Raw genomic sequence first — 15,512 nt, forward strand, 5'->3', positions numbered from 1 at the left:
TTCTAAAATGTGGTTTTCTTTATTAGGAAGAGCAAAAGAACAAATTGATGGGCAAATAAATATTTATTCATTACAGGTTTTCACAAACTCAGTATCCAATACAGTTGTTCCGTATCAGAGACCATCCGCTCCAGCGGTGCAGCAGCCCTTTATCAACAAGACAAACAACAGCATCCTTCAACCCAGAAGCACACCACTTCCGTCCCTGCAGAACGGCCCCAACCCTCCCAACAAGGTAACCCAGCCCACGGGGCAGCTGTGCCAGCACGTACAGGGTGCAGGTTCATCCCAGAGCCCCAGGCTTCGGGCCTGGACGGCCGAGTGTCAGCATTAACGGGGGGAAACAGACGAAAGTCCCGGGATGGTACTTGTTCCGGGGCAGCTTAGCCATCAGCACAGTGAGAGTGGCCCGGCCCGCCGGCACCTCAGCCTCACCGCCCAGGATCCCCGGGAGGCCAGCCTGCTGCCGGGCTGACTCTCCTCCTCTGTCTGCCGCAGCCCGGCTCGCCCCCTCCGCCCCAGCAGTTTGCGGTCCAGCACTCTCTGTTTGGGAGCCCGGTCCCCAAGACGAAAGACCCTCCCCGCTATGAGGAAGCCATCAAGCAGACGCGCAGTGCCCAGTCTTCCCTTCCAGAGGTAAGGAGGCCGCAGCTCTGATGTGGTGGGTCCTCTTCAGCTTGAAGCCCTGGTCTAAGATGGACTTGCCTCAAGAGAGAGACAAGTTTCATGACTAGGAGCCTTGCTTGCCTTTTCAATGCTATTTAAAATCAAAATATCATTCACTTTGGAGACTCCCAGCGGTTTTCAGCAGCCATATAACCTGCAGTTCCTATTTACTCAGAATTTCAGTGTTGGTTTGTCTTTAACTTCTCCTGGGGGCCAGAGGCGGGTTGTGTTAGGGATAGATGTGTGTATGTGTGACCAGGGCACGTATTTTATACAGGTCCCTTTTCTAAAGCCACCATTTGTCAGGCCAGCATCAAACTGACCCTGTCCTGCCCGGATGGCCTTCCAGACTGCCCAGCACCCTCTGCTCCAGCAGGCAGGCTCACGCGAGCAGCTCTGCGCATGTTTTGAGCAGATGCACTTCGGAAGGGACAGACTGAGGCCCTCCCGGCCCCGCCGTGTACTGATTCCCGCCTGGTAACCGTGCGTCCCTCTCCTCTGAGCCTGCCTTGTTGCTTTGAGGAAATAGGAGGAGCCACACCTATTCCAGAGGTGGAAAGAGGTAGAGCTCCTGCTTGTGAAAGCATCTGGCCTCCTGTGGGTGCCGAGAAACGACAGCCTCGTCAGACCTTACCCTGAACGCTCCTCCTGGGCTCGCTGCCTATTTAAAGCTTAAAACTCAACTCACTTTCAAGAAAGAACCCCGGCCTCACAAGAGGATGCAGGGGGTGAACGTGACGCCACCGCATGGGTGCTGACTGACAGTGGAGGGAGAGGTGTGCTGATCAGAGGCAGACCTGCTCGCACAGCCACAGCAGGCGCACCGGCAGAGTCGTGCTGCTTCCCTCGCTCCCACAGTCCCCATGCAACTCCCTGGGGCCTCCTCGTGCAGGGGGGTGTGCGGGGCCAAGGACTCAGCACTTCCTGCGCAAGCGGCAGCCGTGCCGTGGCCACCTTGACCACGTGGTCGCCCCAGCGAGCAGCTGCAGACACTGCTCCATAGCGGCCGGAGCGCCCGGCCTGGCACACTCACACAGGGCACGCAGGGAGCCCGGGCAGACTGCCTCCTCGAGGAAGCAGACAGTTTCCACGTGCTTCTTCGCGTCCACTTACTGCCGAAGGAAGGTGACTGATTGTAAAATGTTCCTTTAGTTCCAGACTCAGCCGGGGCCCCTATATGTGAGGAAAAGCCACATTTCAGAACTAGGTTTAGATATTTGCAAAAAGAATTGAAACAAATGGTGCTGGCCTAGGCTGTGCTCCCCTTGGTCCACCCAGAAGGAACATATCTTCAAGAAAATCCTTCCAAATCTGGCTCTCACGTATAGGTTACTCTGTACCATTTACTTCACCAGTGTGACGACAACAAAGAATCATCCTCTCACCTTAAACCTAAGAGAGCTGATTGGAATCCGGGCCCTTTGTCTGTCTCTGGTTCATGCATATAGACTGAGGGAGTCAAGTTCTGTTCAGATGAGGAGCTAGCTGAGCATCAAAGTCCAGGGATTCTGAGGTTTTTAAAATACATTTACTCGGACTTCCAATTCCACTATTGGCTAATAAGTAAGGCCCTACCAGTTCAGTCTTCCCACAGATAACAGCTATAAAGCCTGGTCATAAGACAAAAAGCAATTCTATGAAGTCATTGAAGAGTGACTAGAAAGAGTCATATTCTGATGAGGGGTCTGCACTGAGAGGAAGGGAGTTAGATGGCATGAGTTCCCTCTTTTTGCTGCTTTTACTCTGGGGTCAAGCTAAGTGGTGAGGTTACTGGTAGAAAAACCACAGCCTTTATGCCTTGGGAAGCCAGAGGACTGGTTCTTTCCCTTCTGGGTTGCTCTCAACTGAGAGAGGTGATGCCCAGATTCTGTCTGCCCACATCTCTGGCTGACCCCTAAGCCACATAGGTATGGAGTAGAGTCATAGCAGATCAGCTAAAGACAAAAGATCTGACCTGAGATTGGAACTTCTGCCCAAGAAGCATTTTGAGGTTCAAGTCCAACCCAAGTTAACCGCCTACTAAAACAAAAGAAACCATTCATCTGAGAAAAATGACAGAATACAGTCTCTACGATTTGATATCCATGACAGCCATTCATAACTCGGCAATATACAAAGAATCAAGAAAATGTGACCCTTTCTCAAGGGAAAAAGGCAATCAGCTAAGACCAACCCCCAGCTGATCTGAATGTTAGAATTCGCACACAAAGATTTTGAAACAACTATTATAACTATCCTCAATAATGTAAAAGAAAATATACCTGTAATGAAGGAAAAGATAAAGAATGTAAGCAGATATAGAAATGCTTTTTCTTAATGAATGGAAATTCTAAAACTGAAAATTACAGTGTCTGAAATGAAAAAAATTATAGATGATCTTAGCAGAATGGAGATGGCAGAGGTAAAAAAGCGAACTTGAAGAAAGATCAATAGAATTTATCCAATCTGAATAACAGAGGAAGAAAAAAAAGATTTTAACTCATTATTGACCATGGGATTTTTGCAGAAATTAATGCCTGTGGCTGGCAATTTTTATTCTGGCCGGCCAAAAATTAATTCTGTTATTTCACTAACACTTTGTGGGTTATTACATTCAGTATTTACACCTGACACACCTGTAAAGTCTTCTAATTTTCATGAAATGTTGTCTTCAATCCACTCTTCTGTAGAAGCAAAGGAGCATTCTCCAGCACCGTGAGTTTCATTTTCACTTTCCATATCAGTATCAATCACTAAGGTTTCTTGTCTTTTTGTTGGTCTAATAGTCACATCATCTGAATCAGAACTATATTCTGAAGTACTATCAGAACTTCTGAGACACTAGTATATATGTCGCTCAGACAATCAGAAGTATCTGCATAAAATTCACTGAAAAATTCTTCACTCAAAATTTCACGATGCGTCATTTTTGAAAATTTTACGTTTATAGTAGACACAAGGTTGGAACAAAAACCTAACAGAGGAAATGTGAATGATAAGGACAATCGTAAGTTGTATAATGAACCCTTGATCAATTTTAAGCTCTAACAACTTCACACAGTGATATTAATTGTATCACTCTCTAAAAATGTATTAATACATCTCCAGTCAATAATGTTCAGGTAACAAAAGACGTATTAATACATCTCCGGTCAATAATGTGTTAAAAATGGTGAACAGAGCCTCAGAGACCTGTTATTTAACATCAAACAGTCTAACATGGGTATGATAGGAGTCCCAGGAGAGGAGAGAAAGGAATGAGGCAGGTAAAATATTTTAAGAAATACTGGTCAGATTTTTTACAAATATGATGAAAGACAAGTTTACAGCTTTGAGATGCTCAATGAACACCAAATGGGATAAACAGAAGGCCTCATCATATCCCAGTCAAATTGCTGGAAGCCAAATTTAAAAACCAAATCTTGAAAGCATCAAGAGCAAAGCAGTACAATACACACAGGGTAACAACTACCGTTGACCCTTTAACAACCACCTTTGACCCTTGAACAACACGGGTTTAAACTGCACAGGTCCATTATACACTGATTTGTTTCAATAAATACATAGTACAGTACTATACAATCCGTGGTTGGCTGGAACCATGGATATGGAGGGCCAACTATAAAGTTACACATGGGGCTTCCCTGGTGGCGCAGTGGTTAAGAATCCTCCTGCCAATGCAGGGGACACGGGTTCGAGCCCTGGTCCGGGAAGATCCCACATGCCACGGAGCAACTAAGCCTGTGCACCACAACTACTGAGCCTGCGCTCTAGAGCCTGCGTGCTGCAACTACTGAAGCCCGTGTACCGCAACTACTGAAGCCCGCGCACCTAGAACCCATGCTCCGCAACAAGAGAAGCCACCCCGCAGTGAGAAGCCCGCGCACCGCAACGAAGAGTAGCCCTCACTCGCCACAACTAGAGAAAGCCCACGCGCAGCAACGAAGACCCAACACAGCCAAAAATAAATTTTAAAAAATAAATTTAAAAAAATTAAGTTATACATGGATTTTCAACTGCTTGAGGGTGGTGGGCAGTGTCCCTAACCCTCATGTTGTTCAAGGGTCAACTGTATTTGATTTATGGCTGACTTTCCATCAGAAACTATGGAAGCATGAAAAGAATGGAACATCTTTAAAGTTCTTGTGGGGGGCTGGGGGTGGGGCCACTGTCAACCCACAATTCTATATCAAGTAAAAAATATCCTTTAAGAATGAAAGTGAACTAGAGAGAATTTCAGGTAAGGAAAAATTAAGAATTCATTACTAGAAAACATGCATTATAAGAAATGACACTGTCTTGAGGAGCTTATAAAATATATAGCTATAATACTTAAAATAACTAATAAAGGATGGAGGAAATAAATGGATCTTTATGTTTACCAGGGTTTTATATTTTATATGGAATGGTACATTAAGTAGCCTATGAAAAATTTAGGGTGTATATTGTATACCTACAGTAATAACTAAAGAAGTATCACTTTTTAAAAATAGAAAAATTAAGTTAGAATTCCAAAAAAAAAAAAAATCAATCTTTTTAAAGGCCAAGAAAGGAGGAACAAAACACAGAACAAATAGAAACAAATAATAAAATGGTAAATCCAAACTTAACCGTATCAGTGATTATACAAGACATACTAGTGAAGTAAACAATACAATTAAAATGCAGAAATTATCAGAATGGATAAAAAAATAGACCCAACTGTATGCTGTGAGGTGGTTTTAAGATACATCTGCAAATTCTTTGACATCCCTCCCTGGGCTGAACTTAGTGACTTGCTTCTAACATATAGAATTGGCAGAAGAGATGGTGTGTGGCTTCTGAAACTAGGTCATAAAAGCCACCCCGCTTGCGCTCTCTTGGACTGCTGGCTGTGGGGACCATGCCGTGTGGACCGTCCAGCAGTGCTCTGCAGAGGCCCGTGTGAAGAGGAACTGAGGCCTCCCATCAACCACCACCACCTTGTCAGTCATGAAGTGAGTCACCTTTACAAGGACATTCTCCAGCCTTGAGATGGCTGTAGCCCAGCCAGCATCTTGACTACCACATCCTATAAGACCCCACGCCAGAACTACCCATCTAAACCATTTCTAAATTCCTGACCCTCAAACTGTGAGAGAAAATCACTGTTTAGTGTTTTAAGCCACTAAGTTTTTTTGGACTAATTTGTAATACAGCAATAGATAACTAATATATGCATCTACAAGAGGCATACTTTAAATACAAAGACACAGGTTGAAAGTAAGTGATTGGAAAAAGATATACCATGCAAACAGTATGCATGAGAATTTCTGGAGTAAGCAGAAGATTGGAACAGACATTTCACCAAAGAAGATACACAGATGACAAGTAAGCACATGAAAAGATGCTCAACATCATTAGTCATTAGGGAAATGTATATTAAAACCACAATGCAATACCACTACTCACCTGTCAGATGTCTAAAATTAAAATGACTGACCATACCAAGTGTTGACGAGAATGGAGAACAACTGGAAATATCCATTGCTGTGGAAATATAAAACAATATGATCACTTTGGAAAACAGCCATCTCTTAGAAAGTTGAACATACACCTGCCCTATGATTCTGGCATCCCACTCCTGAATGTTTACCCAAGAGAAAAGAAAGCGTGTGTCTATACAAAGACTTGTACACAAATGTTCACAACACCTTTATTTGTAATAGCCAAAAAATGCCAACAATCCAAACAAACTGTGATATTTCCATACGATGGAATACTTCTCAGCAATAAAAAGGAATGAACTATTCTTCAGCTGTACTCTACAACATGGTTAAATCTCAAATTTATTATGTTGAATGCAAGAAGCCTCCTCTACCCTCCCCCTGCTAAAGAAAGTACATACTGTATGACTCCATTTATATAAAACTCTAGAAAACGTAAATTCATCTATAATCAAGGAAAGCAGATCACTGGGTTGCCTGGGGATGAAAGGAGCATTGCAAAAGAGCATGAGGAAACTTTAGGGGAAACGGATATGTTCATTATCTTGATTGTGTTGATAGTTTTGTCGATGTATACATATGTCAAAACTTATCAAATTGTATACTTTATGTAAGTGTAGTTTTTTGTATGTCAGGTAACTCTCAATAAAGCTGAAAAAATATAGTATGAACACCTTTATACATACCTTATATTTTTACATAAATGCAAATAAATAAAGACATTTTTAAAAGAAAGTGTCAGAGGCCTCTCAAAATGCAACCAGTGATAGAAAATAAGTGTATAAGTCAGCTGAGCTGGGTAAAAGAAAAAATCTTAGATTTTTACAATTTTTTCACCCCATTCTCAGTCAACTTACCAGCTGTGACACATTGGGAAAATGGCGTAATGTCTCAGGTGACCTCAGTGTTTTCAAAATTATCAAATGAGAGATTAGCCTAGATGTTCTTATAAGGTCCGTAGTGCTCCCAGCTGTCTAATGCTTCCAGGTTTGTACGAAAGAAAGCTAACGTATATTCTCCTTTGTTGTAGATTTCCAATGCACACAGTCAGCAGATGGACGACCTCTTTGACATCCTCATTAAAAGCGGAGGTGGGTCAAAGTCACATCAGACCCCATAGGGGTCTTATCACAAGTTCATGAAAGTTTTCCTCTAGAGCTCACAGCGTTATCTGAGTAGTGAGAAACATATTCTTCTAATTCTACCTCAGTTTACTCTTTTAAATCTGTTAAATTTAGGCGATTAAAATGAAGGGAAAGCCATTGTTTCACTGTAACACAATAATTTAATAGATTTAGCAGTAGATGTATGCCTGCTGAAAAAGATAGACTACCTCAAAATAGCACAGGAGAGCCAGATAGCACAGGAGAGCCAGATTTTTTTTTTTTTTTTTTATGTCTGAAACATTTATATTAACATATTTCCATACAAATAATCCAATGAAAGTTTAGTATTAGTTGGTTTGTTTGTTTGTTTATACTGCAGGTTCTTATTAGTCATCAATTTTATACACATCAGTGTATACATGTCAATTCCCATCGCCCAATTCAGCACACCACCATCCCCACCCCACTGCTGTTTTTCCCCCTTGGTGTCCATATGTCTGTTCTCTACATCTGTGTCTCAACTTCTGCCCTGCAAACCGAGGAGAGCCAGATTTAAAGTCCACATTGAAAAACTTCAAAACCTGCTCCATGTAAATGTTGTTGTGATGGGATAAAAATTCATTGTGCATTAATTTCATTAAACCTAGTTACCTAGCTTGGGCTCTAGTAACTTTATTAAAATTCAAAGGCAAGCACTTTCTACATATGATTGAAAATCTTAGATTTTTACAATTTGTCATCTTAAAAAGGGATAAGGGACATTAACCACAAAAAAAAAAATCAAGGATCTCTGCCTTAGCTTACATAGCTTCAAAAATAAGTGTAAAATCAGTATTTCAAAACTTCAAATGCTATTTTGGAATATTTTTAAAGTATTCTCAAATTACCTTGGTGAAAGAGTTTTATTCAGGTTTTTAAAGTGATCAAAATTTCTCCATTCATAGAAGGTTCTATTTGATTTTGAGGTTAATGATTTTGTCGTAATGTTTGACAAACATAGAAAATTCTTCATATTTGACTATAGATCTACATGTGCAAAGAGCATTTTCTCGCTAAGAACTATGTTGGCCTTGCAAAATAATTTAAACTCATGATGTATATCTAAACTATGGAAATTAAAGAAATAGATATACCACGGCCTGAATTTAAGGTTAAAAAAATAATAAAATGCTTTTTGCCAAATCTGGTGAAAATACTTTTTGAAATGATTAAAAAGAATAATGTTTACAGCCTAAACTTGGAAATTAAAATATGACAAAGTCATAGTAACAAAATAACAATTGAGTTATTTTCTAAAAGGGATGGTTTTGTATGGCAGAGTATCCAATGAGTGTATTATTTTATCTTATTGTATACTAATACCAGTAATAATGAGAACAGAAATTTAAATAGTTGATTGTAAAACTAATTATTTAGACTGCACTTTCAGCTTTCAAAACAATTCTAGAGATGACAACAGAAAACGAAGAGCAGCGTAACTGTCCTAAAACACAGGCAGTGCACAGCCTGCAGTTCACGTACAGCAATCAGATTGCAGGTTCTTTCTCTTACCTATTTATGTATCCCAGTCACTGAATTGTGAGAGCGATTATTAAATACATGTTTCCTAGTGTATCTGCATATAAATGAAACCAGTCAGATACTCATAAGAAAGTGAAAAAGATACTTTATTCAAATATATGTAGCTCAGTGAACACTGGTATCTATAGCAGATGGTCCATTAATTTGCTACTTGATCTGGCAAGGAATAACACGTAATTAATACTTATTAAGACATTTACCAAATCCTCAAGATTTTATATGAACTCAGAAAATGAGACAAAGAAAAGAAAAATAAGGTAATCCACCTCATCTTGGAAAAGATGTGTTAGCTTTAACTCAGAAATGACATAAGAGAACATGGTATCTTTTAAGGACTTTATATAGAATGTAAATGGCTAAATTCAGCACACAGTTCAACTATAATGATAAAAAAAGAATATAATTAGAGCTTTCATAATATTAGGGATGTTCTTCATGCCTGCACAAACTCAGGGTATCCACTTTGACATTCACTGTAAGGGTGGTGTGCTGCTGTAATAGCAGATTCAAGGTAGAGGGTAAGACAGGAGCCTGTCTTCAGCCTGGAATGACTGAGGATAAGAACCCAAGGATCAAATAATCTAAAACCATCGATTCCCACCTGGTGGTAGAGACTGCTTTTAATGCTTACTCTTACTAAAAAGAATTGAAAGCATATCAGAATGTTATCAGCTTAAATGTTTTATCTATTTAACTAAAATATCCATCATCCTAAAGGTTACCCAGGACTGTACCTGACCAACAGCATCCTCTTCCTAACTCTAAGGTGCACTGTGTATAAGTCATCACAAAAATACAAAATAATTGCCCTGGTAATTAATAAAAAACGTTTAAATAGTACTAAATCATTATTAATTACTTCAATTATTTTGCAGAGATTTCCCTCCCTATAAAAGAAGAACCTTCTCCTATTTCCAAAATGAGACCAGTGACAGCCAGCATCACCACAATGCCAGTCAGCACAGTGGTGTCCCGGCCACCACCCCAAGTCCAAATGGCACCACCCATATCCTTAGAACCTATGAGCAGTTTATCCGCCAGCTTAGAGAACCAACTAGAAGCTTTCTTGGATGGAACTTTGCCTTCAGCCAGTGAAATTGCTCCCCTGCAAAGCAGCAGCGAGGACAGGGAGCCCTTCTCCCTGATAGAGGATCTCCAGAACGACCTGCTGAGTCACTCAGGCGTGCTGGACCACTCACACTCACCCATGGAAACTTCCGAGGCCCAGTTTGCCGCGAGTACTCCCTGCCTGTCCCTTGACCTTTCTGACTCGAACCTGGACAACATGGAGTGGTTAGACATTACCATGCCCGGCACGTCCTCGGGACTCACTCCTCTCAGCGCCACTGCTCCGAGCATGTTCTCTGCCGACTTCCTAGACCCACAGGACCTACCACTGCCATGGGACTAACGGCACAGATTTCTCATCCCAGATTCCATGAGGGTCAAGAAGATGAAGATGATTGGAGAAGGTCAGTTTTTAGAGACAGATCCATAGTTGCATCATTGCAATTATAATATGTTGTCACAGAAAGAATGGAGGGATGGTCAGAGGCTGGAAACCAAGTGTGAAAACATTTCATTGCATCCAGCAGTGAATGTCTACGATTTAATATAGCACAGAGCCTTCTGAAAAAACACTACTCCAAGAAGACTTATCTATTTCTCCAGACTTCAGTAAAGAATGAAAGGTACCTTTAGATAAAAACATGAAGCAGAGTAATGTGTGCAGGGCGGTGATACCAGGGCCTCTGGTCATCAGCTACATTTAAACCTCTGTGGTCACTTTGAGACCCTAAATAAAAGGCAAACGGCTTCACTCAAAAAGAAGGGAGGTGAGAGACCACTGCACAGGGTATTTCCTAGAAATGGCCTGAGCCCAGCCCAAGATGCAGCAGGGGTCAAGGGCGGTGGTCAGCACCAGCCAGTTCAGTGACAGCTTCCCACTGAAGACTTGTTGGTTCCATTCAGAAACCAATGTAATTTTTTTGTGTGTTATATTTTGTGATTTTGGGGAATCTTACTTTAGATCTCCAAATTTAAATTGAAATGGAAGATCTTCCACCATAACCAGACAGTGTCTACAAAATACTGTCATAAACAATCCACTGTAAGAAGTCAGGTGTACTGATAACACTGAAAATTCTACTCGCAGCCCTCTGGGTTGATTAGGTTGATTTTAATGTGTATCTTAGACATCTGTATGTGTGCTCTGACATTGTGATGTGTACAGCCTACACTGGAGTAAGGCATTAGGTACCCAGTGGTCCTACTTCTTGTAATAACTCGAATATTTCTGGAGTACTTGAGCCACATGTATTTCCGTATTTAAAGAATTGCTGACTAACTTTCAGGTAACCAGACCCATCTCAAAGAACCAAGAAAAGGCTTTAGCATAAAATACCTTTCTGAGCTGGTGAGTTGCAAAGAGAAGGCAAGGGAGAAGTCTGTCATCAACCTAGGACATTCCTACAACGGTTACAGGTGAGACAGTGTCGCCAGGTTGGCCAGGGGACCCAGCCCTGACCGTCCTCTTCTCTGTCGCTTATCCCTGGTTACTGTTTTACAGGCTTGTAACTGGATGTCATACCTGAGCTCTCACTATATCATCAAGCTGAAGATTGAAAAACTGGAGGTTTTATTAGTAGTTTTTTATATAGAAAAAAGTTTTATTTGTTGAGTAGTTTCATAATTTTCTAAAATGCCAACTATCACAGGATTTCCAAGATTATTTCAATCAAGCTAGTCATTTAAGTAAGTATATGATAAAATATAAATACCTGAAAACCCCACCTGAAATCTACCCCAAAGTGTGGAGGTTTTTATTAAATAACATCACTGTGCTCTCCCCCTCACCTGTGTAAACCCTACGTGTGGTCAGGTTTCTTCTCTGGGTTGTTAAATGGTGAAAGTTGCCTCTTGCAAGTCACTGTGGGAACCTGACCCACTACTTGGAAAGAGTCTGTGAATCATTTCTGGGTTTGTGTTTTGCCTAAGAACTGATCTTACTGTATATTTTTATTTCAGTTTGTAAATTTTACTACATGTAAGAAAAGTCCATTTTCCCAGTATTCAGTTGCCCACAGCCCTCGAGCCCTCAGCTGAAAGCCCTCCCAACTGGAAAGTGCTTCTGGATGATTCACGCAGAGGCAGTCATGCACAGTGTGGTCTGCAGTAGGTACTTCGAGTGTTTAGCAATTGGTAATCCAACATGTGGGAGCCAGGAACCGTTAACCAGAGCGCCGCCATCTGACCAAGCCCAATGGGACAGTTAACGTCCTGGGCATGACGTGCATCTCGAGTCAGTTCCTTTCAGAGGGCCTGTGGCCAGAGGCAGGGCTATTGACCCGGGAAGGTACTTTTCTTAGGGGAAGTCTGGGTTTTTGTCTGGGGCTTAGATGGTCCACACTTAGACTCTAAGCATCATCTTCATTCAGATTTAAATGGCTTATTAAATTAGCACCAAATATCAGTGAGTCAGCAGGAGGCAACTGAACAGCTAGTGGTGCTGGCTCTTGTTGAGTAACTTTCTGTTTCCATCATCCCGAGTTGTGTACATAGATTGTTCTCTAGCCTTCAGCTCCCCTTATTGCTTTTTTTAAAATAGATTTGAAACATGCCACAGGAAGGTTGCTCTCCAAAAATACACCCTGCATTGCAAAGAATGCCATCTCATGAGCCTGCTCTCTCGACTACAAATTGCTGAAGTGCCCACTTCACATGTGTGTTCAGACCTTCACGTACCAGCATTTCCTTTAAAGGCAGGCCAGGGGCCTCTAGTACTGACCCTACCAGCCACCCACTCGCAGCATTCCACCCGGCCCTCCCGTCCTGGCTTGAGCAGCCAGCTGGGCCTCTGTGACACCACTGCTGCTCACCAGGGTCTCAGCTAATGTCCCAGGTTAGCGTGAGGACACAGACCGTGCGAAGCGTGCAACGTGACCAAAGGTGACATTCTGTGATCACAGCCCCTCTGCCCTAACTCAGTGAACGTGACGGTAAGCACAATGGGAACGGCGTGTGTTTACCAAAGAGGACGGTTTTGGGTTTGAGGTGAGCTTCACAGCCCTTTAAACAGAGGGCAGAAGCGCTGGTTGGATTTTCAAGTGTTCATGTGTGTGGTTTAGAAGTGGTGCTGTTGTGCACCATCCTGTAGAATAGCATACTGCCAAGCAGGAAACCAGCTCCTAGAAACATTATCTCATATCCAGTCTTATTTCCTAAATATTCCTGAAACCCAGTAGTATCAAGCTTACCCTGCTAGTATATATAGGTATCAGGTCTTGTCATTAAGGATGGGATGAACAGAAAGTCACACCGAAGCTTCAGGCATATGTGGTCATCTTGTACATTTCAGCAAAGCATGTACTAGGAAACCTCTTAGGACAGTGTGAGTGCTTCACGTTCTAGTGTTTTTCCTGAAATGTGCAATCTACTGTATAGTATCTGCCACATATTTGTACATAGATGTAGTCTGAATTCATGGAACTTCTTACTCAGACACTATTTGTGTTCGTTTTATATGAATATTTTTATGGCACTAAGGAGATCTTACTTAAAATTTCCTTTTTACAAACTGCACGGTTGTGTGATCCATGGAAGTGCCGTTTCAGAATCGTGGCAAAGGCAGTGTGGTGTTGCCCCCCAAGCTGCCACCTGTAGAGGGCACCGTCACAAGCTGTGCAGTTGGTGGACCCCGAGTGATGATGGATCAGGAGTGTTACCCATTTTGTCACCAAAGCTGACTCAGGCTTCCTCTACCCCAGATCAACCCCAGATCATTCCAGGCCACACAGCTTTCTCCAGAGTCCTTTCGGAATTCCCAAGCTGAAACTAGCCACAACAGTGCCGGGACCGTCCCTTTACTGTCTGCAAACAGCCTTTGGCTGGGTTTGCGCTACACCCTCACGCTGTTTCTGGGGCCCATCTGGTGGCTCCTGCCATGAGCCAGGTAGAGGGTGGCAGCCAGGGGCTGTTTCAAGAACTTCCAAGAGACTAGCTGTCAGTGTCCACCAGCAGAGCCACCCGGGGCTCCACAGCAGGTTCGCAAGTAGCCCTCTGCGTGTCGCCATCCGTCACCACCACATCAGTCCCGACCACTGGCACTGGAGCAGGACACCAGGCAAAGTGTCCCCTGCCTGGAGACCACAAAATTAGCTCACACTCTCAAAGAACACTAACTGGAAGGTCAGGGTTATCAAGGAACACAGCTCACAAGTGCAGAAATGTGTATTTGGAGAGCATCCTAACTGCATTTCAGCGCATCTTTTAAGTGGTTTCAGTCAAAACTGGAAAATAATTAATACGTAGTCATTCTTCTTCCTGGTTCAAACCTTTGATAACTTGCTCATTCAGCGATGTTTCTGAGCTACGTTTTTACTTGTGAAGTGACTGCATGGCAATAAGCAGGTCTGTGTTTGTCCCCATTCACCCTTTCTTGCAGTATTTGAGGAAATGCATCATTGCAAAGGGTTTCTACCTGAAATCTCTGATTTGAGGCCTGTAATTCAAAAAGCTGCACATGTTTACAAAAGAGCTCTTCCCCTCCATGCAAACACGTTGCTCTGTGAATCATTGGAAAATGTCACGATTCTGTGACAAGAGGATGGCAATCTCGGATCTGCAAGGTGCTGTCTGGAATCAAATAAAACATGTCATTGGCGATCTCAACATAGCTGTCGTGTTCAACAGAGCTTTGTGCCAACTACTAAGACAAAGCTTTAACCAAGTTCACAGAATCACCGAGACTCATAACGATTACCTCTCCACATTATGCTGTAAGGAAACTTGCTGATTTAGGAGGAGGAGGAAGCATTTAGGAAAGGGTTTAGTTGCTACCAAAAGCACTTAACCTCGAATAACTAATAGTAATGCAAACTTGCTTCAATGGAACCAAAGGCATTGCCAAGTATTTGCCAAAAGGAGGCACTTTTTATTTAAAATTTGAGACTAATGAGATCTCAAAAATCAGTCCCAAAAAGGTATTATCCATTTAAGGTTATAATTTTCACAAAGATGTAGATATTTCTCTATTGTTTTCATGTAAAATAGTATAGATTTGTTTTGTTGGGTTAAGAATAATAGGTATTTAGTAGTAATACAGAGTTTTTCCTTTCTACAAATTAGTTTTCTTCTCTTGCTTGCAATAGAAATGCGATGTGATAGGTGTTTCTCTTCTTATTTTCATTGTCACATTATGTCTTAGCATCTCACTTTATGAAAAAAAGGAGAAAGATACCAATCTGCAGAGCCCTGCTTATCAAAGCACTAGTTTAATAAACAAAAAATTATGGCAATCGGGGGTCCATTCATGTATTGCCTTTATGTTGTTTTTTAAAAGAAAAACCATGATGCCTTTGTATTTGCTGTTTGCACCCCTGAAATCAATTCCATATCATGTTTGAATGCCATACATTTTGCACATGTACTGTACATAGGTAATGCATACTGTATTTTTATATGTGTGCACATTTATCATCAGATCTTTTGTACATAGTGGCCGTATTGTAGCTGATCGGGAAATGTTTGATATCTCAGCAATTTTGCATTTTTGTGTCTCAAATAAAAACATTTTGATGTACTATGATTCTTGCTATGCAGAGGAAAGACCACATGCGATGGGTCAGGAGAGCTGAGGGGGGCGGGCGGGGAGGAGACACTGCCTTCAGAGCAAGCCTTACGGCAGTCACCAGACACAACAAGCGGGCGTGCTGAG

At 42.1% G+C, this 15,512-nt stretch overlaps 1 protein-coding gene across 9 annotated transcripts in view; it reads left to right on the forward strand.

Annotated features, from left to right (window-relative positions):
• MRTFB (myocardin related transcription factor B) overlaps nucleotides 1-15,253 on the forward strand; it is a 197,266-nt gene extending 182,013 nt beyond the window's left edge. For 8 of the 9 annotated variants that reach the window (XM_061209928.1, XM_061209926.1, XM_061209924.1 and 5 more), the window contains 4 exons: nucleotides 77-235; nucleotides 499-636; nucleotides 7,141-7,201; nucleotides 9,673-15,253. In XM_061209928.1, coding sequence (XP_061065911.1) covers nucleotides 77-235; nucleotides 499-636; nucleotides 7,141-7,201; nucleotides 9,673-10,208 — 894 coding nt within the window. In that variant the 3' untranslated portion in view covers nucleotides 10,209-15,253. The remainder of the gene's footprint in view (nucleotides 1-76; nucleotides 236-498; nucleotides 637-7,140; nucleotides 7,202-9,672) is intronic. The other variant, XM_061209931.1, reaches the window with a different exon arrangement.
• Nucleotides 15,254-15,512: the final 259 nt, after the last annotated feature.

The sequence above is a fragment of the Eubalaena glacialis genome, chromosome 13 (genome assembly GCF_028564815.1).
Source record: "Eubalaena glacialis isolate mEubGla1 chromosome 13, mEubGla1.1.hap2.+ XY, whole genome shotgun sequence".
Lineage (NCBI taxonomy): Eukaryota > Metazoa > Chordata > Mammalia > Artiodactyla > Balaenidae > Eubalaena > Eubalaena glacialis.